Here is a 20,074-nt window from a genome sequence, read left to right on the forward strand (position 1 = left end):
AATACTTAATATATGAGCTTATTTCCTTTGAGCCAAGTAAATATTTATATTTAATATTATGTTATATAATACAAAAGCTCATTATATCCACATTAATGCTCCTGCAGGTACTGTATTACCAGGACCTTCCAAACCTCTACCACATTCATTCAACAATTGTGTGTGTGCTCAATTGTGTCTGACTCTGTGCAACCCTATGGACTATAGCCTACCAGAGTCCTCTGTCCATGGGATTTCCCAGGCAAGAATACTGGAGTGGGTTGCTATCTCCTCCTCCAAGGGATCTTCCTGACCCAGGGATCAAACCTGCATCTCTTCACTACATTATCATAAGACTAGGAGCTAAGGGTACAACAGAGAGAAAAATAGATATCATTCCTGATCTTGTGGCACCTGTGATCTAATTGGAGAGGGAAACATTATTAAGTAGATACATATGGTGCTTTACTCTGCGGTGAAACAGAACAAAGTAGAGTGTGTGTGTGTGTGTGTGTGTATGTCTGTATGTGTGTTGTGTGTGTGTGTGTGTGTGTGTGTCTGCCCACCAGAAGAGTCGTGCATGAAATCAGAAAGAGCAGTACAGGCAGAGGGGCAGGGAGATGGAGAGATCTGAGTTGATTCCTGACAGCAGGAGGTCTTTGTGGCTGGAGGGAGGTTTCCAGAGTCCTGCACATTCCAGTAAGACATACATGTTGCCATTTCTGCATGGGCAAAGTGACAGTACCTGTTTGGCCAAATTAAAATTGATGGGCTCTTCATTTGATTCTGTTTGCCACCACCCTCTTTAGTCTCCATAAAGAGCAGAGAACTGAAATGGCTGGTAATGTTATCATAACACAATCATTCTTCACACTCCCTTTTCATCCTTCTATGAACATTGTTGTCCTAATGCTCCTGCAGTTACTGTATTACCAGTACCTTCCAAAACTCGACCACATTCATTCAACAATTGTGTGTGTGTGCTCAGTCCTGTCCAACTCTCCGTGACCCCATGGACGCAGCAGGCCAGGCCTCCCTGTACCTCACCATCTCCTGGAGTTTGCCCAAGTTCATGTCCATTGAATCGGTCATGCTATCCAGCCATCACATCCTCTGCCACCCTCTTCTCCTTTTGCCTTCAGTCTTTGCCAGCATCAGGGTCTTTTCCAATGAGTGGAACTGGAGACTTTGTTAGTTTGAAAAATATGCAAAATTTTCCCCTCAAATCTTTTCTGACAGTGAAATCTCTAATCATTTTATATAACCTGCATCAATTCTTGCTGTAGAAAGAATCCGCCTGTATTGTTTTTCACTGATAAACATGGAAGGGGAGAAAGGCTTGAAGTTATTTACTTGCCACTTTAGTTCCACAGAACTCTTTTACTTCTCAGTACTTCTCAGTTTTTTCCTTTGAGTGCAAGAAAGAGGCTCATGCAGTGGACCTCTGGTAAGTCATTGACGGTAAAGATTCCCGTGACCAGAAGGGAGATCATAGCCCGTGAGTCCCTAGGGTCAGTGGACAGTTGGCTTCACAAACTGAAAGACTCTCAGGAACTGGAGGAGTCCTGGAAGAAGAGGGGCTCAGTTTCCTTATCACCCTCTTAGCAGTAGTCGTCTGTCTGACCCACTCTGTTGACGTGACTTGACCACATTCTTGGTGGTCTTTGAGCACCTTCTCACTTCTGCCATTACCCTCTGTGTGGTGTTCCTGAATTTCCTAAGAGAACATGACTGAGCTAACTGACCACTCTATTCTTCCACTGAATAGAACTTTTCATGTCTGGCCACCTCAGTAATGCCTTTGGTCAAGGGCCTTCTACAAAATATACAGCAAAACCTCCGGTGGATTTCCCAAGCAGGAAATAAAGGGCAGGGAAATTTTCTTTTTAAGGAGCTATAAATATAACTCACACCATGATTGGGCTGTCCAAGATAAATGTTTCCATGGTTTCTAATTTACCACATAGAAAATAATCATTGAGAATTAGAATAAAAATTCTTTGTGAACATGTCTCTTGTTAATATAGTACACACATATATTGACTGACTTAGAAACTGACAGTTTTAAGTAATATGTTCCAATTTACTACTGAGGAAACTTTTGTTTGTAAGTGTATTTCTGTTTCATTGTTTCGAGGGTCATCTGTATATTGAATGTATATAGAGAGAGCTTTTAGTGAAGGAAAATTCTTGGAAATTTTTGAGATTTATTTTTACCCTTACAGCTTTTGAAAATGCAATGTAAACTCTAATATGTGAGAGATTAACCAGCAATTCTAATTTGGTTTATGAATTTAACTGAAATTCATGGTGAATTTTCATCCAATTTTTGAATATTTCAAGGTATAAAAATGTTTACTATCTTTGAGCAGCACTGATCATTGTATATGTAACAGTCACTATTTAATATGAACCAAAAGCTTTGTAGATTTAGCCTTTCTTGTTATCACTTACTCCATGGTAGGGATATTTTTTTTAAAGCAGTTCATTAAGAATATGCAGTATTTTTCAAATAAGGGAGAAAGGTTGAAAATAAAATTTCAAGTGAATGAAATGACTTATCATTTTGTTTCTCTTGTTTAAAAAAAAAATTAAACATAAGATAAATTCATCAGGGATTTTGAACCCAAAGATAAATGATTGAAAATAATTAGGACATACCTTCAACTCCTTAATATATCAACATAGTCTAAAATCAAAATCATATTTTTGGAACGGAGAATTCTAGATCCTTTGGTCCTACCCCTTTATCTTTCAGACTTGGAAACTGAAGCTCAAGGTAACCAAGTGACCTGTCCAAGGTCACACTCTGAGCTCAGGGCCTAAGAGAAGCAAGAACTCATGTCTTTTAACACTCAGTTCTTTCTGCACTGGGCCATCAGCCTTCCCTTTCTGTGTCAGGTGATGTAAACAGTCGGTGTGTAACAGTTTAAATAAAGAGTAATACATTTCAGGGAGAAAGCACACACAGTCCAAATGATCCATAAAAATAGTAAAGCTAGACTACTCCTAACTTAAGGCTATATTTTCAGTGGAATGCAAAATATTTAACTACTTTTGTGTGTTATTGTTTGCAGAGCCGTACACTTGATTGTCCTCAGTGTTCATTCAATATAACATATTTGCAGCAAAAGATTACTGTATCTATTGCATGTCAGATACTATGCCTTTGCAGAAAGCATACAAGAGCCTTTAGGTGATGGGGAAATAGTATGTTTACCTCATTTTTATCGTCTTCTCCCATCACCTATTGCTGTCCCTGGTAAAATGCTCTCAGTGTCGTTGATGCCCAGTCTGGTCCTCAGCCTGTTACTGCAGCGCTTGTCAGAAATCATTAGCCACTGATTTCTTTGACTAATGTTGCAGTTGATTGTCTGAATCATGTTCAGATGCTGTAAATGAGGCAGAAACATCCTTTCTGCTCACCAACTGTGAAATGGCTAAAGGGGGTTAGATTGCCAGAAATCAGAATAAATGTATTTCCGATAAGATTTGACAATGATTTCAAGCTCAAGATGGCAAACTTGATTTTTTTATTTCTGTATTTCTTATTGCACAAGAATAAATCTGTATCATTTCCTTTTTCTCTTCAAAGTAATGCACAGTGTAGAGCTCAGTGCTGCACCTTTGTTATGAAGTGGCACAATTTCGGTTTTGTGTAGGGCTGTATAACAAAATGTTTGCTCTGCTGCCTTTTTATGGTGGGCAAGGAAGAAAAAGATTTTTAAAAATGCACCCCAGGCAATGGGCTCATAACTTCATATTTACAGACAAGTCCGATGGACCCCTGTTGTGGTTTTATAAATGTATTTTGGTGCAGTTCGGTTTATTTAAACTCTTCTAAAACTCTTAGACTTGTAGACAGAATTTGAAATAAAATGTTCAGATGTTGAGCAAAACTGTTGGGGTTTCATCCTCACTTGTTTGGGAGTGTCCTGGATGCCTCTGTGAGTTTGGAGGCTTTAAGGGGGAAAAATGGCTCTTTTCGGTATTGGAAGAACCATCACATGGAAGAGGAATGGACTTATCTTGTCCCACAAAACACAACCTTGGCTAGCAGGCAGAGTCATAGATTTTGATTGAACTTAACGAAAAAATTTTTTTCACGTAACTCTCCAATGATTCAGTGCCTAGTCTCACAGGAGGATAGTCTCCCATCAGGAAAATTGTTCAAGCAAAGACTAGATGAGAATTTCTCAGTGGCAGTGCCATTTACATTTGGAACTGGTCACTTCTTTATCATGGGAGAAGGGGGTATATCATGTGAATTATAGGCTGTTGGGCCGCATCCCTGGCTTCTCCCAATTATGACAGCCTAAAACATGTCCAGACATTGCCAAATATCCCCTATAAGGCAAACAACCCCCGTTTGGGAACCACTCAGTTAGATAAGACTTGGGAAAACTAAGCAGGTGCTTCATTCAAATCCTTAGTAGTAGAACCTTATAACATCTTTTCAAGGTAGACTTTATTCATTTCAATTTTACACCCGAGGAAATAAAACTCACAGATACTAAGCCACTTGACACATGTCACTTAGCTCAGTAGTAAGCCTGTCTGACTCGAGTGTAAGGTATTTAAAGAAAATTTGAGCACCCAGAGGGAGATTGGATTAATTTCCCATAAGGCCCTTCCAAAGCCTGGTCGATGCCTTCAGAGTAAAAGTCCCAACAGGTTTCAAATATTGCATTAACTAAGGAAGAGAGTAGTGGGGGGAAGGTAGTAAGTGGAGAAAGAAATGTATATACAAAAAAATACCAAAAATGTGAAATAAAAGAAGTGGAGTTTACTGAAATTTTTGAAAAGCTACAAAATTTCCATCTCAAATGAGCTAGATGCTATAACTTATTTTCGATGTCATTTTCCATGGGTTGTTTTCCTACAGAAACAATGGCAGTTTGGGTCACCAGCCAGAGTGCAGAAGCCCATTTTAAATTTCATGCCACGGATCTGTATTAGTTTGAGTTGTGCATGCTCTGTGCCATGCTAGAAGGAGACAGAAAACTATTTCCCCTCTTTTCCCTAAGCATTAAACCTTGAAATCTTGGAATGATGGGAAGCCAGGCAGCCAACTGCATCATCTTTGATGTGGCATTTTCATCAAACACACTGAGCTGCCTAGAAAGTAGAAAAGACAAAAACTGTGAATTTCCCTTCCCCTAGACTTAGCGACTAAATGACCACCATGACAATGAGTTTTGAATGCATCAAAATACTTTGCTCCTGATATTCTTTTTTCTCTTCTCTTCTCTTTGATTTGTGATGACAGAATTTAACCTTCCAGACACTAGATATATTTCCAACAAATTGCATGCCACAGGAATATTCAATCAAATACAGTGGATCCTTCAGATTTCCACACTGTATTTTCTCACTTAAAGTATTCTTTGTAAAGAAGACTCCACTATTTGTCGAGTGATTTAAGTTGATCAATATTCATTAATTTGCAAATTGTACCTTAGTTAAAAAGCAGGTAACATAACTTACTGTAAGGTCAATATAACGCATCTTTATTTTCTACACAATTTGTTTTTTTGAGGTATTTAATATTCATTTTTAAAATTGAAGAATAATTGATTTACAATATGTTGTTAGTTTAAGATATACAGCAAAGTGAATCAGTTTTATACTTTTTTTCAGATTATTTTCCATTATAAGCTATTACAAGATACTGAACAGTGTCCCCAAAGTAAACCTTTGTTGCTTATCTGTTTTATGTATAGCAGTGTGCATCTGTTAATCCTGTACTCCTAATTTATCTCTCCCTTTCCTCTTTGATAATTTACAGTTTGTTTTCTGTGTCTGTGAGTCTGTTTCTATTTTGTACATAGATACTTTTGTATTATTTTTTAGATTCCACATATAACTGATATCCTATAATATTTATCTTTGTCTGACTTATTTCACTTAGTATGTTAATCTCTAGGGTCATCCATGTTGCTGCAAATGGCATTGTTTCATTCTTCATGGCTCAGTAGTGTTCCACTGTGCACATATACCACATCTTGTTTATCCATTCATCTGTCGATGGACGTTTAGGTGGCTTCTACGTCTTGGCTGTTGTGAACAGTGCTTCAGTGCACATTGGAGTGCATGTATCTTTTTAAATTAGAGATTTTGTCTTTTCTGGATATATGCCCAGGAGTGGGATTGCTGGATCATATGATAGCTCTACTTTTAGTTTTTTAGGGAACCTCCCTACTATTTTCCATAGTGGCTACACCAATTTACATTCCCACCAACAGTTATTTTCTACACAATTTATAATGTTATTTTTCCACATACCATATATGTGTATATTATATATATGTGTGTGCGTATACATACATGTATGTATTCCCCTTTGGGCCAGTAATGAACTATATTTTTCCCACTGTCTGATATTTCTGATTTTTAGGTAAAGTGTTTAAGCTGAGTGATGAACTCTCTCAAGTCACAAATAGAATGTATTGTCCTTACTCTGAGGAGGGGTTCTCTGGGAGCTCTTCACGGATGGCTGGTTAACAAAGTCCCAGAAAATTCTCATCCCAAGTTCAAATGGCTCTCTGTATTATCTCACACCTCTCAGAGGGAGGTTTTCATTTTTGCTTCTGAGGAAAGCTTCTCAGGGAGATTCCTTAGGCCAGATGTGTTGGGTGTAGTAGAAGTACATCTTGCATCCCAGTCTTCTTACTCTAAGCTGAGTGTTCCTTCCAGCCAACCCCATCGTGTTCCATGAGGAAGCTTCTGTAAAATCAAGTCCAAGGTCAAAACTAGAAGCCCAGACTGAGCTGGTATTTGCCTCAGCTTTTCCCTGGGAGTGCTGCATACTTGTGTGGGAGAGGAGCCATCAATACTGAAGTGTTTACCTATCCTTTCTTGGACATCTACCCTCTTAACCATGGTCAAAGGAGGCACAGTCCTAAGATAATGCTGGGTACTTCCAGATGTTGCATTACTGCTTCCGGGTTCACAGTGACCAGGGACATGGGAGCATGGTGCAGGATAAGCAGCTAAAGCCCTGGGAGAAACTTGTCTTCAGTCATTACTAATTCAGACAGGTGCATCAGTGCAAACCTCTGTACCACTAGACTGTAAATCCCTTGAAGGTCTGTAGGCATGCTCTCTTTTCTGTAAGATTTTCCAGGGTCTAATAGAGGGCTTCCCCAGTGGCTCAGCGGTAAAGAATCCACCTGCAGCACTGAGCTGCAGGAGACCCAGGTTCGATCTCTGAGTGGGGAAGATTCCCTTGGAGGAGGGCATGGCAACCATACTTCAGTATTCTTGCCTGGAGAATTCCATGGACAGAGGAGCCTGGCAGGCTATATATAATAGTCCATGGGGTCGCAGAGTCAGACACGACTGAAGCAACTTGGCACGCAAGCACGCAGTGTCTATCACAGCACTGGCATCCAGTAACAATATTTACTGAATAAATTGTTTTTGACACAAAAACATAGTAATATTTGATCTTTAAATTTCTAGAATGTCGTATAAAACATGTATAGGCCAAAAGAGACACTAGACAGTCTCTTTCTAAATATTTTGATGTTTGGATTTAATAAAGTCTCCTATAAATTCACAAAATTCAAAGATTCTGTCCTTTAACTCAGAAAGCTCTATGTCATGTCATATCAGACAGTCTGAGTGCTGTCATTTGTGCAGGACAGAGTGAACAGAAAATTCTCAGGTTCATACAAGACTTACTAAGAGGCTTAAAAATAAGAATTGAATTGTTGAACTTTGCAGGTTTAACAGGAATTACAATACTGGGTCAAGATGCATCAGTAAGTTTTAATATCAGTATTATTTCAAACAGTCATTAGTAAACCACACACACACACACACACACACACACACACACAAATTAGGAGGTATCACCATGGCCTCACTGAAATTATTTCCTAAATATCAACTTTAAGAAAGTAAAGATGGATATCAACACTGTCTGTAACATGCAAACTTTCTAAGATGCCTAATTCAGGCTGAAGACACATCCTGAATGTCCATCTTCCCTCCTGCTGACTCTCTCTCAACGCTGTCAAATGACTTTCACTAATTCTTTCTTAGAAAATGTGCAAAAAGGATTTCCATAGAGGTCTTTGGAGATTTCCTGTGTCTTCATGTGTGTAATAGGTTGGGTCAAGTAACAATCAAGGAAGAAGAAGGAATTTTATTTTCCTGCTTCTAGCCCTTGAAAAGGAAATAGAATAAAAAGGAAAATCATACCATGCAGATGTCAGTGTTAAATTAAGATCATACTTTGGGCTGTGGCAGCCATAATCTTTTGATTATTAAAGAGATTGTTGGTAATGAAGTACATTTGTAAGAAATAGTTTTAGTGTATTCTGAACACGTGTACAAACTGTGAGATATGCCTCTAATAAAATGATAGATTTAGAAATTACCTGGCACCTAAAATCATGCTTTTCAAACAGCTATTTATAGGAAGAGAAGTGATATTTAACCTACCCTGGTAGACTATTATAGTCTGCCTTATATTACCTAAGATAATAGTCCTATATTTTCAAATAATGTTGTAACCCATTCAGTTATTTATTCACAGCTAAGTTATATCAATTGGAAGATTTTGGATTGTGCAGGAAAAGAATTATTTTTACAAAAGTAAGACTTCACTGTCAAGGCTCAAAGAGATTGCTGTGAAACGAGTAATACAATAGATAAAAATAAACCAAACCAACATGAAATTTTAATAAAAAAATTTTATGGTGACATGAAAAACAGCTATTAATTTGGATCTTTTCTGTTTTGAAATGAAACATCAGTGAATCTGGTCGTGTTATATGTTTAATATGTATTGCTCTTTCCCCATAGGTCCTCAACACGTACGGCAAAATCTCTACAGACCTGGATGATGATCTCAGCCTGGGGAGAGCCTATGAAGCCACGGCCAAGGTCCTGCAGAGGTAAGTTTGCACATCCTTGTCTTGCTGTCACTGTGAATTCACTCAACTGTGAAAGACTTAAATTGTTTGAGGTCTGTCGCTTTCCATTACTGCCTGCTTAAATTTTAAGCAGTGCCCTTCTTAAGTGACCCTTTCATCATAAGTTATTTTAAGCCAAGGTGGTATTTTTAAACTTGCACCTAAACTCTTCTTTTGTCTGTTCCTCCTCCATATTATTTTACGTTTTTGATTTTCTGACAGTTTGGTGATGACCTTGAATGAGAGGGGAAAATCAGGTCACCCCTCACAGGTTAAAAAAGCAGAGAGCACATAGACAGTACGCTTCAGTGACTGTGGTTCACCGTAACCTTTCCAGATATCTTCTTTGAGGAAAGTTTCCATTTTATGCTTCTTCCATTAAGACATCCATCTCTCCTTTGAACACATCTGGATAAACAATCAGGTGCAAAAACAATATTCCCAGTGTTTCATTTAAAACAGAAAAATTGAACAAAAATATACATAAACAACTTGTGATACAAATTTTTCCATGGAAAATATATGATATGGCATTCAGTCATCATATTGTGATCATTGTGTACTCCATTTAAGCACTGCATTATATTTAGCCAAGATAGAGTAAGAATAAGAAAAGTTATCAAAGTTATGGCCTTGGTTTTTGGTATGTTACCTTATATCCAAGATATAGCTTTTAAATAATTTTGTAATAGTAGTATTAGCTATGTAGTAGTAATACATAGTATTACTATGTAGTAATAATAGTAGTAGTAAATATTGTTGTTATTGTTGTTTAGTCCAGGTGTGTCCGACCCGCTTGCAACCCCATGGACTGTAGCCCTCCAGCCTACTCTGTCCATGGGATTTCCCAGACAAGAATACTTGATTGGGTTGCCCTTTCCTTCTCCAGGGGATCTTCCCGACCCAGGGATCGAACCTGCATTTCCTGCATCGGCAGGCGGATTCTTTACTGCTGAGCCACCAGGGAAGCCCAGTAGTAAACATAGATTGTGTCAAATTCTGATTTGTTCCTATCTGTATTTCAGTTGTAAATACATACAACCGGTGGTGTTTTAAAAGGTAAAATTATTATTCCAAAGGCACTTAGAATGTCTAATGCATTGAAAATGGATCTTCATTATGTAATTATCATTGCCAATATAGTAATCATTGAATATTAAATAATTAATTAAATATCAAAACACCAACACCAGTGAAGTGTAAGGTGCCGAACAAAATAAATTAAGTGCACTGCAGTCTTCACTGGATGAATGATTGGGACAGACATATTTATAAGAAGGATATGGATATATACTCTAGGAAGGCAGGGCCAGCCATGTGTCAAGCAAGCAACCTGTGAGCGTTGTGGTCCCTTCAAATGAAGGCTGATAGCCGTCCTGTGGATGATCAACCTAGCTACCCCTTAAACTTTTCTTTTCCAAACAACCACTGGAAAGAAGCAGATGCTTGAACACACAAAAAAGAGATACGTAACGATTCAATTTAATGTCTGTTTGGAGCACACCAACTCTGTACCCTTTTGTTCAGCTCATTTTGATTATTTAATTGCTTGAGTCTGCTGTGAACCTTGTTTAGAACCAGTAGGAAACAATGGGATGATTTGTCTTGCCTTGTAGCAGCAGACCTAGCCTAAGCCTAAACAGTTAAATAAATGCATCCCTTAACATGTTTATAAAATAATTTCTACAAAATTACATTGTGTTTTAATATAACCGAAGAGATAAAACTTCAGGGAAAAATCTTTTCTTCTATAAACTGTTATACTGAGCACTAACTATGTCACAAAACAGGTGTTGGTCTTCACCTTTGGTTACTGATAGTCTTTATAGTTATTTTTGAAACTTCTGAAAACCTGTGGTCATCTTAAAATACTTTTCACCTGTTAAACTGGGGTCTCATCTGGAATATTTTATTTTCCACTCCACGATTTTAATTTCTCATCTATATTGTATACCTTTTGATGAAGGTGAAAGAAGAGAGAGAAAAAGCTGGCTTAAAATTTAACATTCAAAAAACTAAGATCATGGCATCTTGACCCCATCACTTTATGGCAAATAGATAGGGAAAAAATGGGAATGGTGACAGACTTCATTTTCTTTGGCTCCAAAACCAATGCAGACAGTGACTGCAGCCACAAAATTAAAAGACACTTGTTTGTTGGAAGGAAAGCTATGACAAAGCTAGACAGTGTATCAAAAAGCAGAGACATCACTTTGCTGACAAAGGTCTGTATGGTCAAAGCTGTAGTTTTTCCAGTAGTCACATATAGGTGTAAGAGCTGGACCAAAAAGAAAGCTGAGCACTGAAGAATTGATTATTTCAAACTGTGGTGCTGAAAAAGACTCTTGGGAGTCCCTTGGACTGCAGAGATCAAACCAGTCGATCTTAAAGAAAATCAACCCGGAATATTCATTGGAAGGACTGATGCTGAACTCCAATACTTGGGCCACCTGATGGGAAGAGCTGACTCACTGGAAAAGATCCTGGTGCTGGGAAAGCTCGAGGGCAGGCGGAGAAGGGGGTGACAGAGTATGAGATGGTTGCATGGCATCATGGACTCAATGGACATGAGTTTGAGCAAAATTGATGAGATGGTGAAGGACAGGGAAGCCTAGCTTGCTGCAGTTTATGGGGTCCCAAAGAATTAGACACTAGCGAGTAAATAGCAGCAATACCATAAAACCTGAGGGGAGAGTCGAACAATTAGTTTTGCAACAACAACAGTCAAATGTTGTAATTTCGCTGCTTAAGCATTATTTGAGAAAAAGGGTCCATATATATCTATATATATATCCATATATATATATAAATCAACTCTATTTCAACTATATATATATAAAACTATATATATGTATAGATTTACAACATTGTGGTAGTATCTGATATATAGCAAAGTGATTCAGATGTATAGATAGATATAGATATGCTTTTTTATATTCTTTTCCGTTATGGTTTGTTACAGGATATTGAATATAGTTCCCTGTGATATATAGTAGGACTTTGTTGTTTATTTTATATATAGTAGTTTGTATCTGCTAATCTGAAACTCCCATTTTATCCTTTCATCCTCTTCCCCTTTGGTAACCATAAGTTTGTTTTCTATGTCTGTGGGTCTGTTTCTGTTTTATAAATTCATTTGCATCATATTTTAAATTCCACATATAAATGATATCATGTGATATTTGTCTTTCTCTGACTAACTTCACCTCTTATGATAATCTCCAGGTCCATCCATGTTGCTGCAAATGGCGTTATTTCATTCTTCTTTATGATTGAGTAATATTCTGTTGCATATATATACCACATCTTTATCCATTCATCTGTTGATGGACCGTCAGGTTGCTTCCATGGCTGTGATAAATGGTGCTGCTATAAACTTTGTGGTGCATGAATCTTTTAGAATGAGAATTTTTGTCTTTTCTGGATAGAAGCCCAGGAATGGGATTGCTGGCTCATATGGTAGTTCTGTTTTTAGTTTTTTAAGCAACCTCCATACTGTTTTCCATAGTGGCTGCTAATTTATATTCCTACCAACACTGTAGGAGAGTTCCCTTTTCTCCATACTCTCTCCACCATAATGTTGGCCATTCTAATCAGTGTGATGCGATTGTAGTGTTGTTTTGCATTTCTCTAATAATTAGCAAAGTTAATCATTTTTTCATTTTCATATGTCTTTACTGGCCATGTGTATGTCTTCTTTGGAGAAATGTCTATTTAGGTCTTCTGCCCATTTTTGATTGAGTTGTTCATTTTTTAGTTATTGAATTGTATGAACTATTTGTATATTTTGGAAATTAAGCCTTGTTGTTTGCATGATTTACAAATATTTTCTCACAGTCTGTAGGTTATATTATCATTTTGTTTATGGTTTCCGTTGCTGTGCAAAAAAGTAAGTTTAATTCAGTCCTATTTGTCTCATAGCCTTGCTTTTATTTGCATTGAGCTTCCCTGGTGGCTCAGACTATAAAGCGTTTGCCTGCAATACGGGAGACCTGTGTTTGATCCCTGGGTCAGGAAGATCCCCTGGAGAAGGAAATGGCAACCCACTCCAGTATTCTTGCCTGGAAAATTCCATGGACGGAGGAGCCTGGTGGGCTGCAGTCCATGGGGTCGCAAAAGAGTCGGACACGACTGAGCGACTTCACTTGTATTTACATTGACTTGCGAGACTGATCTACAAAAACATTGCTATAATTTATGTCAGAGAATGTTTTGCTCATGTTGTCTTCTAGGAGTTTTATGGTATCATGTCTTATATTTAAGTCTTTAAGCCATTTTGAGTTTATTTTTGTGAACAGTGCAAGAGATTGCTCTAATATCATTGATTTAAAAGTGTCTGTCCAACTTTCTCAACACAACTTGCTAAAGAGACTTTTTCTCCACTGTACTTTCTTTGTCAAAGATTAATTGACAACAGGTGTGTTGGTTTATTTCTGGGCTATTTTGTTCCATTAATACGTTTGTCTGCTCTTGTGCAAATAGCACACTCTTTCAGTTACTTTAGCTTTGTAGTATTGTCTTAAATCTTGGAGGGTTGTGGCTCCTGCTTTGTTCTTTTTGCTCAAGATTGCTATGACAATTCTGGGTCTTTTATGGCTCCATATAAGTTCTAAGATTATATGTTTTAATTCTGTGAAAAATGTCATGGGTAATGTGATAGGGATCTCATTAAATCTGCAGAGTGCCTTGGAAAGTATGGCCATTTTAACAATATTAATTCCTCCAATCCAAGAGCATCGGTTATCTTTCCATCTCTTTGTATTATCTTCAATTAATCAGTGTTTTATAATTCTCAGCTTATAGATCTTTCGCCTTTGTAGGGTTTATTCCTACATGTTGGTTTTTTTTTTTGATATGTTTAAAAGGGATTTTTTAGCATGCTGTTCTTACTGTTTTTATGTGTTGTTGGATTCAGTTTGCTAATATTTTGTGAAGAATTTTTGCATCTACACTTATAAAAAATATTGGCCTTTAATTTTCTTTTTTTGGTAGTATCTTTGTCTGGTTTTGGTATCTTTGTCTAGTGCCTTCATAGAATGATATTGGGAGGGATCCCCTTCTTTCAGTCTTTTGGAAGAGTTTGAGAAGGATTGGTATGAATTCTTTGTATGTTCAGTAGAATTCTACATTGAAGCCATCTGGGACTGACTTTAGTTTGCAGGGAGTTTTGTTTTTGTTTTTACATATTCTGTTTCACTTCCAGTGATCAGTAAGTTCAAGTTACTGTTTCTTCTTGATTCAGCTTTGGTGTGCTGTATGTTTCTAGAAGCTAGTTCATTTGTCTAGACTGCCAAATTCGTTGGCATGTCGATCGTTATTCATAGTATTGTCCTATTTTTCTGAATTTCTGTGGTATCAGTTGTTATTGATCCTCTTCCATTTCTTATTTTGTTTGTTTGGGTCCTCTCTGCAGAAGCAGAGCACTCCCACTGGGAGAGAAGCCACTGAGTATTCCTCCTCGGGGACTGTCCACGGGGAAGTGAGTTCTGTGGTGTCACCTGCCATTCACTGTGTGAGCTTACACGGTATCCTGTTTGGGGAACTGCTCTTGACAGTGCCTCAGTCATGGGAATGCAGGCAGTATGCCCTGGTGTCCCTGAGGCACTGCATTCACAAAGCCACCTGTGCAGATGTATAGGCACAGATCCACTGAAGTCAGGTGCCAGAACCACAGTAATGCCAACACCACACTGTTTCAATTACTGTAGCTTTGTAATATTGTCTGAAGTCTGGGAGGGTTATGCCTCCTGCCTGGACCTGCCGTGGGAGCTATGGAAGCATCCAAGACTCTGGCCCCATCCCTGGATGTGTGTAGGCATGTGTACCCACAAAGTCCACAGCTACTAACCCCAGCAGCAGCAGTGGCAAAAATTCACAGATCACACAACCATGCGGAGAGGACTCAGATTTCAGATCTGCTTCCTAAGCGGTGTGGCCCCTGGGGATTGGCTCTGATTTCAGCCCTGCTCCCATGTGTGGGCAACCTTCTGGCACCTGCGTGTTCCCAAACTTGTAGAAGCAGAGCTGCACCAGCTGTGAGCACTCCAAGTGTGAGCTTGCTGTGGCGGGGCCCCTGCCCCTCCCTCTGTGTGCCTGTTAATAGTAGTGCTTCACTTCTAGGACCCTTCTGAATATACCCCCTACTTGCAGTCTGTCCCACACTCTAGCCCCTTTAGGCTGTCTCTGCACAGCCAACCCCAGTCCTTCCCCCAGGTCTGTCCCCCGAAGCCTGAGCTTCAGCGCTCAGCTCCTGTGCACACCAGCAAATGTGCATCTTGGGCTGGGGAGTGCAGCGAGGTGACACAGACCATCTGTGCAGGTCTCTCTCTCTGTTCTACTTGCTGCAAGCTGGTTGCTGCACTCTTGTCTAAGCCTCTGAGGCTGGCTTTCTGTCCAGCTGATCTCCTTACCAGTGAGGAGGCTTCTCGGAGTGAGAGAACTCTTCCTCTTTCACAGCTCCCTCCTCGGGACACGGGTCCCATAACGGTTACGTTGCCCTCCTTTTGTCATCCTACCTGGATATGTGGTAACTTTCTTACAATTTTGGCTGTCGGAGATCTTCTGCCAGCATTCAGTAGGCATTCTGTCAGAACTGTTTCACGTGTAGGTGTATTTTTGATGTATTTGTGGAAGAAGGTGAGCTCCTTCTATTCCACCATCTTGATTGGAGACCCTCGGATCCAGCTATATTTGATTTATCGTGAAGTATGACGTGTTTTGGGGAGGATAGAGGCAACCAAGTAACAACAGTCCAATAACTGTTAGACTGTTTCAACAGTCTAACAACCTGCCTTGGGGCAAACATATAATGGACAAGAAAATGTATCCTCAGCTCACTTTTATACTAAATGAAGTTAATTCCCCTTGTAAGAATTCCTATCTACTAAAATACCAATGAAGTCGTCAGTGATTTGTATGGTAGATATGGGTTCTTAATTGTATAAATGTGGCACAGTGTTAAAGAATCCACCTGCCGATTCAGGAGACACAGGTTCTATCTCTGAGTCAGGAAGATCCCCTGGAGGAAGAAATGGCAAACCACTGTATTCTTGCCTGGGAAATTCCACGAACAGAGGAGCCTGTTGGGCTACAGTCCATGGGGTCACAAAGGATTGAACTCGACTGAGCTCATGTGTAGCCAGATAATGCACAGAAGAATATAGAAAAGGGCTCCTCCAAGGTCTTGAAGAAAGTGTCCCAAGGCCACTATAAGCTTTCCAATCCAAATCTGCTATTTTGCAGCTTTTTTTGCTGTTTTTGGAGTACCAGTCAGGGGAGTGTAAACCACAACATATTCTTTCACTATTTGTGCAAAGTAACTCTAGAAACATTTCAAAAATAAAAATTCTATACCTGTAGGAAAACAGCACCCTAGATACCTGACTGTTGTTGTTGTTTAGTCGCTAAGTCATTTCCGACTCTTTTGTGAGCCTGCCAGGCTCCTCTGTCCATGGGATTTACCAGGCAAGAATACTGGAGTAGCTTGCCATTTCCTTCTCCTGGGGATCTTCCCAACCCAGGGATCAAACTCATGAGATATCTGATACACATTATTAAATTGAGTCCACTCATCACCAGAAATACTTTGATATACATTCTGTGTTCATTTTTAGAAAATTTCACTTCAAGAGCTTAGTGTTCTCTGGCATGTACCTGGATACACACACACACACACACACACACACACACCCTTTCATAGTCCTAAACTGTCCTCAGATTAGCAGTAACACACAAGAAATGGAGCACAACCAAAATAGAGGAAATTATGGTGGTGGCGACTGGAAAATAAATCAAGCTGCACATGAAGCTTAGCATCACCTCTAAATCTCTCTCTCCTACCCTATGCAATTGCACAAGTTTCACTAATGGGAGTCCTATCTCTATAAACATATTTCATCTCTTTAAAGGAAATGGAAGAGGATAGCCATGTCTAGGATAAGTGTGTGTTTAAGACCATCAGCTGAGCGTGCATGAAAGGTGAATAAGCTGCAAGGCTGGAAGGTTCTAAAATGGTTATAAGAATTTATACTAAGCTTTCAATTGAAAAACATGCCACATTCCCTCAAGACTAGGGACTTGGTAATACAGTTGCCTGTTTGGTAATGGTAGACTCAGCCCTGGTGTTAGGGTTATTGATGAAGGTTTTAATAGTGAGCAGGGCTTGTTATTTTTGCTGTTGGTCTGAATAATATTAATTGCACAGGGGTTTAAGTAGTATAACAGAAAATAAGCATTTACAATGTCTTTTCCCTCCTACTTGGAATCTAGTGAAAAAAAAGTCAGTGTTCTAAAATGAGAACAATTGCCTATGACACAGCTATAAAAGCCAGAATTATAGTCCATAAAACAAAGACAGACTGAGTTGAGAAATTACCAAGTAAATATTATTATTACATAGATAAACAATTTGAGTAAATACAGAAGGAAATATCCTTATTTTCCTTTTGGCATTTTCCCCCCTCGTTTACTGAAATTCTTCTAATAGTCAAAATGATTTTTTTTTAAATCTAGGGGAAAAAATCACAAAAATGAGAGTTATTAAAGACATACTGGTCACCACTAGCCCATCTCTGGGTTTATTCCTTACCAATTGTAAATTTTTTTGCAAACTCGGGTTAAATTATTTCCTCGAAAACTTTCCACAGTGAAGATCTTTAAATCAATCAGTACCAAGTTTCAAGTGTGAAAATTGCCTTTCTGTTATAGCTGAAAATTAATTTCTTCTTGCTTGAGAGAAATGACATGCCCTAGTAATTTTCATATATTCTTTAAAATGGAACATCCAGGCTTTGATGCGAAATTTCCTAAAAATGACCCTGCAACATACATCAAAACATTTCTATTAATTCATGAAATTAAGAATAGCTTTTTACATTTTCTCCTGTCACTGATTCCATTTGCCTTATTACTTTCATCTGTGGCCCACAAACTTGGTGGCACAATCAACAAACCCCTCAGTGGCTGTTTCATCTCTGCTCTATTTGATTTCTTCTCTCTGAGTAAATGATTAAGTTTTCATGCATTGGTTCAACCAAAATCTATGTTCACTCAACCACATCCTTTATTGATTACTTCTACTGCAAACAGTAGGCCAAGTGTGATATACATAATTGGACAGTTGTCAGGGGATGTGGGTGTTAACAGTCCTGTTTTCCCAGTTGGAAACTGGAATCACCTTGATACACAAATATTCTGCACTATTTCATTCTCATTCTTTGGACCGAGGAGTCCTGTTCCTCAGAATATATGTTTTTAACTCTCTAAGGTCTGGTTGAATGAATTTAATGATTATACCATATAATATGCTGTTCCAGTTGCACCTGTGCACTGCATATAGAAAACTGGAATTAATATTTGTCTAACATTTTAACCTTGTCCTTTAACTTATACAAATAATCTGTAGTTTCCCATAAGAAAATATTTGACTTTTCCCCTTGCAAAGAAAGACTGGTTTCTAAATCTATTGCTAACTTTTAAATGTGCAAATCCTTTAAGTAGCATATAATGCTTATATTTCAGATGTTATATTAACAGCTATACTGGCTTTAGCACTGCACATTCATTGAGTGGGGCATACAATTTATAATAGGAAGCCTTTTTGTCTAGCATTATTTGTTAGAGCAAGTTCCAGATAATTCTGGATGTTTTGGAGATCTGTAGCTCCTTTGGGAGAAAAACAACTTGACTCACCTAGCAGCAGTTTTATTTATACTGTTTTGTGTTTCTTGTTCACTGAACTTGTTTTTTTGTTTGTGTATATTGCAGTTTAACAATCCTCAGCCGTCCAAACCTAATGCAAAATGTTCTTCCATCAAAAATAGATCAGCTTTCAGGAACACAAACATAAAAAGCTTCGGTAAATCCATTTTTACTAAATAAAGATAATAATTTCCCCTATGGTTTGATAAATAGTTATACAACGTCTTCACTGTCTCATTTCATCCATTTTTTTCTTGAATATTACAGTTCAAGAAAGATCTTTGAGAGTTACATTAATACGATCAATTTAGTCCTAGAAATCTGCAAATTTGCTTAAAATTCTAAGTAAAATAATTATTTTATTTACTAATTTGCCTATACTGTCAAGCTTTCTCAATACCATTCTAGTTGTTCCACAAAACAAATATTATAAAGTAATGAGTGCACCTCTCATGATATCTGCATTTGAAATATTCAGCTTCATGACTTTTTTTTGGAGAACTGAACTATTCCCACATGTGGAAGAAGATTATTCATAATTTTGTTATAAAAAAGTGGGAACAGAATCATAAAATGCAATATTCACAACTTCAGTAATATAAAACTCCATTCCATTTCTGAAACATAGAACATTCTTTTACCAATAAGAAAGGAAAAAAGAATGCATTGACAGTACCTGATACTCGGGTAAACAGTGTTAGTTCTTTTACTCTGTCCCCTGGAAAATAGATACCAAGACTTTATGTGCCTGTCTTGCAGAGTATGTGTTCAAAATATGGTGTTTAATTCATTGCATAATGGAAGATTTTCAGAAAACAGTGCTTAGTTAAATTGATTTTCCTCTCAGCTATTGACAAATAATACCACGTAGGAGAAGGCAATGGCACCCCACTCCAGTACTCTTGCCTGGAAAATCCCATGGATGGAAGAGCCAGGTAGGCTGCAGTCCATGGGGTCGCTAACAGTCGGGCATGACTGAGTGACTTCGCTTTCATTTTTCACTTTCATGCATTGGAGAAGGAAATGGCAACCCACTCCAGTGTTATTGCCTGGAGAATCCCAGGGATGGCGGAGCCTGGTGGGCTGCCATCTGTGGGGTCACACAGAGTCAGACACGACTGAAGTGACTTAACAGTAACAGTAACAGCAGAGCTATGAGTCTGATAGCTTTTTATTTTACTGAGAGGTAATAATAACACTGGTGTGTGTCTGTTAGTTGCTTAGTCATGAACTCTTTGTGACCCCATAGACTGTATGTAGCCCACCAGGCTCCTCTGTCCATGGAGTTCTCCAGGCAAGAATACTGGAGTGGGTTGCCTATTCCTTCTCCAGGGGACCTTTCTAACCCCGGGATTAAACCTGGGTCTCCTACATTGCAGGCAGATTCTTTACCATCTGAGCTATCATTTATTGAATTTTTACTGTGTGCCAAGCTATCCATATATGTAATTTTTCATCTCACAATACATATG

The 20,074-nt window shown here is 38.4% G+C and overlaps 1 protein-coding gene across 1 annotated transcript in view; it reads left to right on the plus strand.

The window, feature by feature from the left end:
- Positions 1-20,074, plus strand: part of TTC29 (tetratricopeptide repeat domain 29) — a 260,760-nt gene that overhangs the window by 116,101 nt on the left and 124,585 nt on the right. The window contains exon 9 of the mRNA XM_069558624.1: positions 8,794-8,885. Within this exon, the coding sequence (XP_069414725.1) occupies positions 8,794-8,885 (92 nt within the window). The remainder of the gene's footprint in view (positions 1-8,793; positions 8,886-20,074) is intronic.

The sequence above is a fragment of the Ovis canadensis genome, chromosome 17 (genome assembly GCF_042477335.2).
Source record: "Ovis canadensis isolate MfBH-ARS-UI-01 breed Bighorn chromosome 17, ARS-UI_OviCan_v2, whole genome shotgun sequence".
Taxonomy (NCBI): Eukaryota; Metazoa; Chordata; class Mammalia; order Artiodactyla; family Bovidae; genus Ovis; species Ovis canadensis.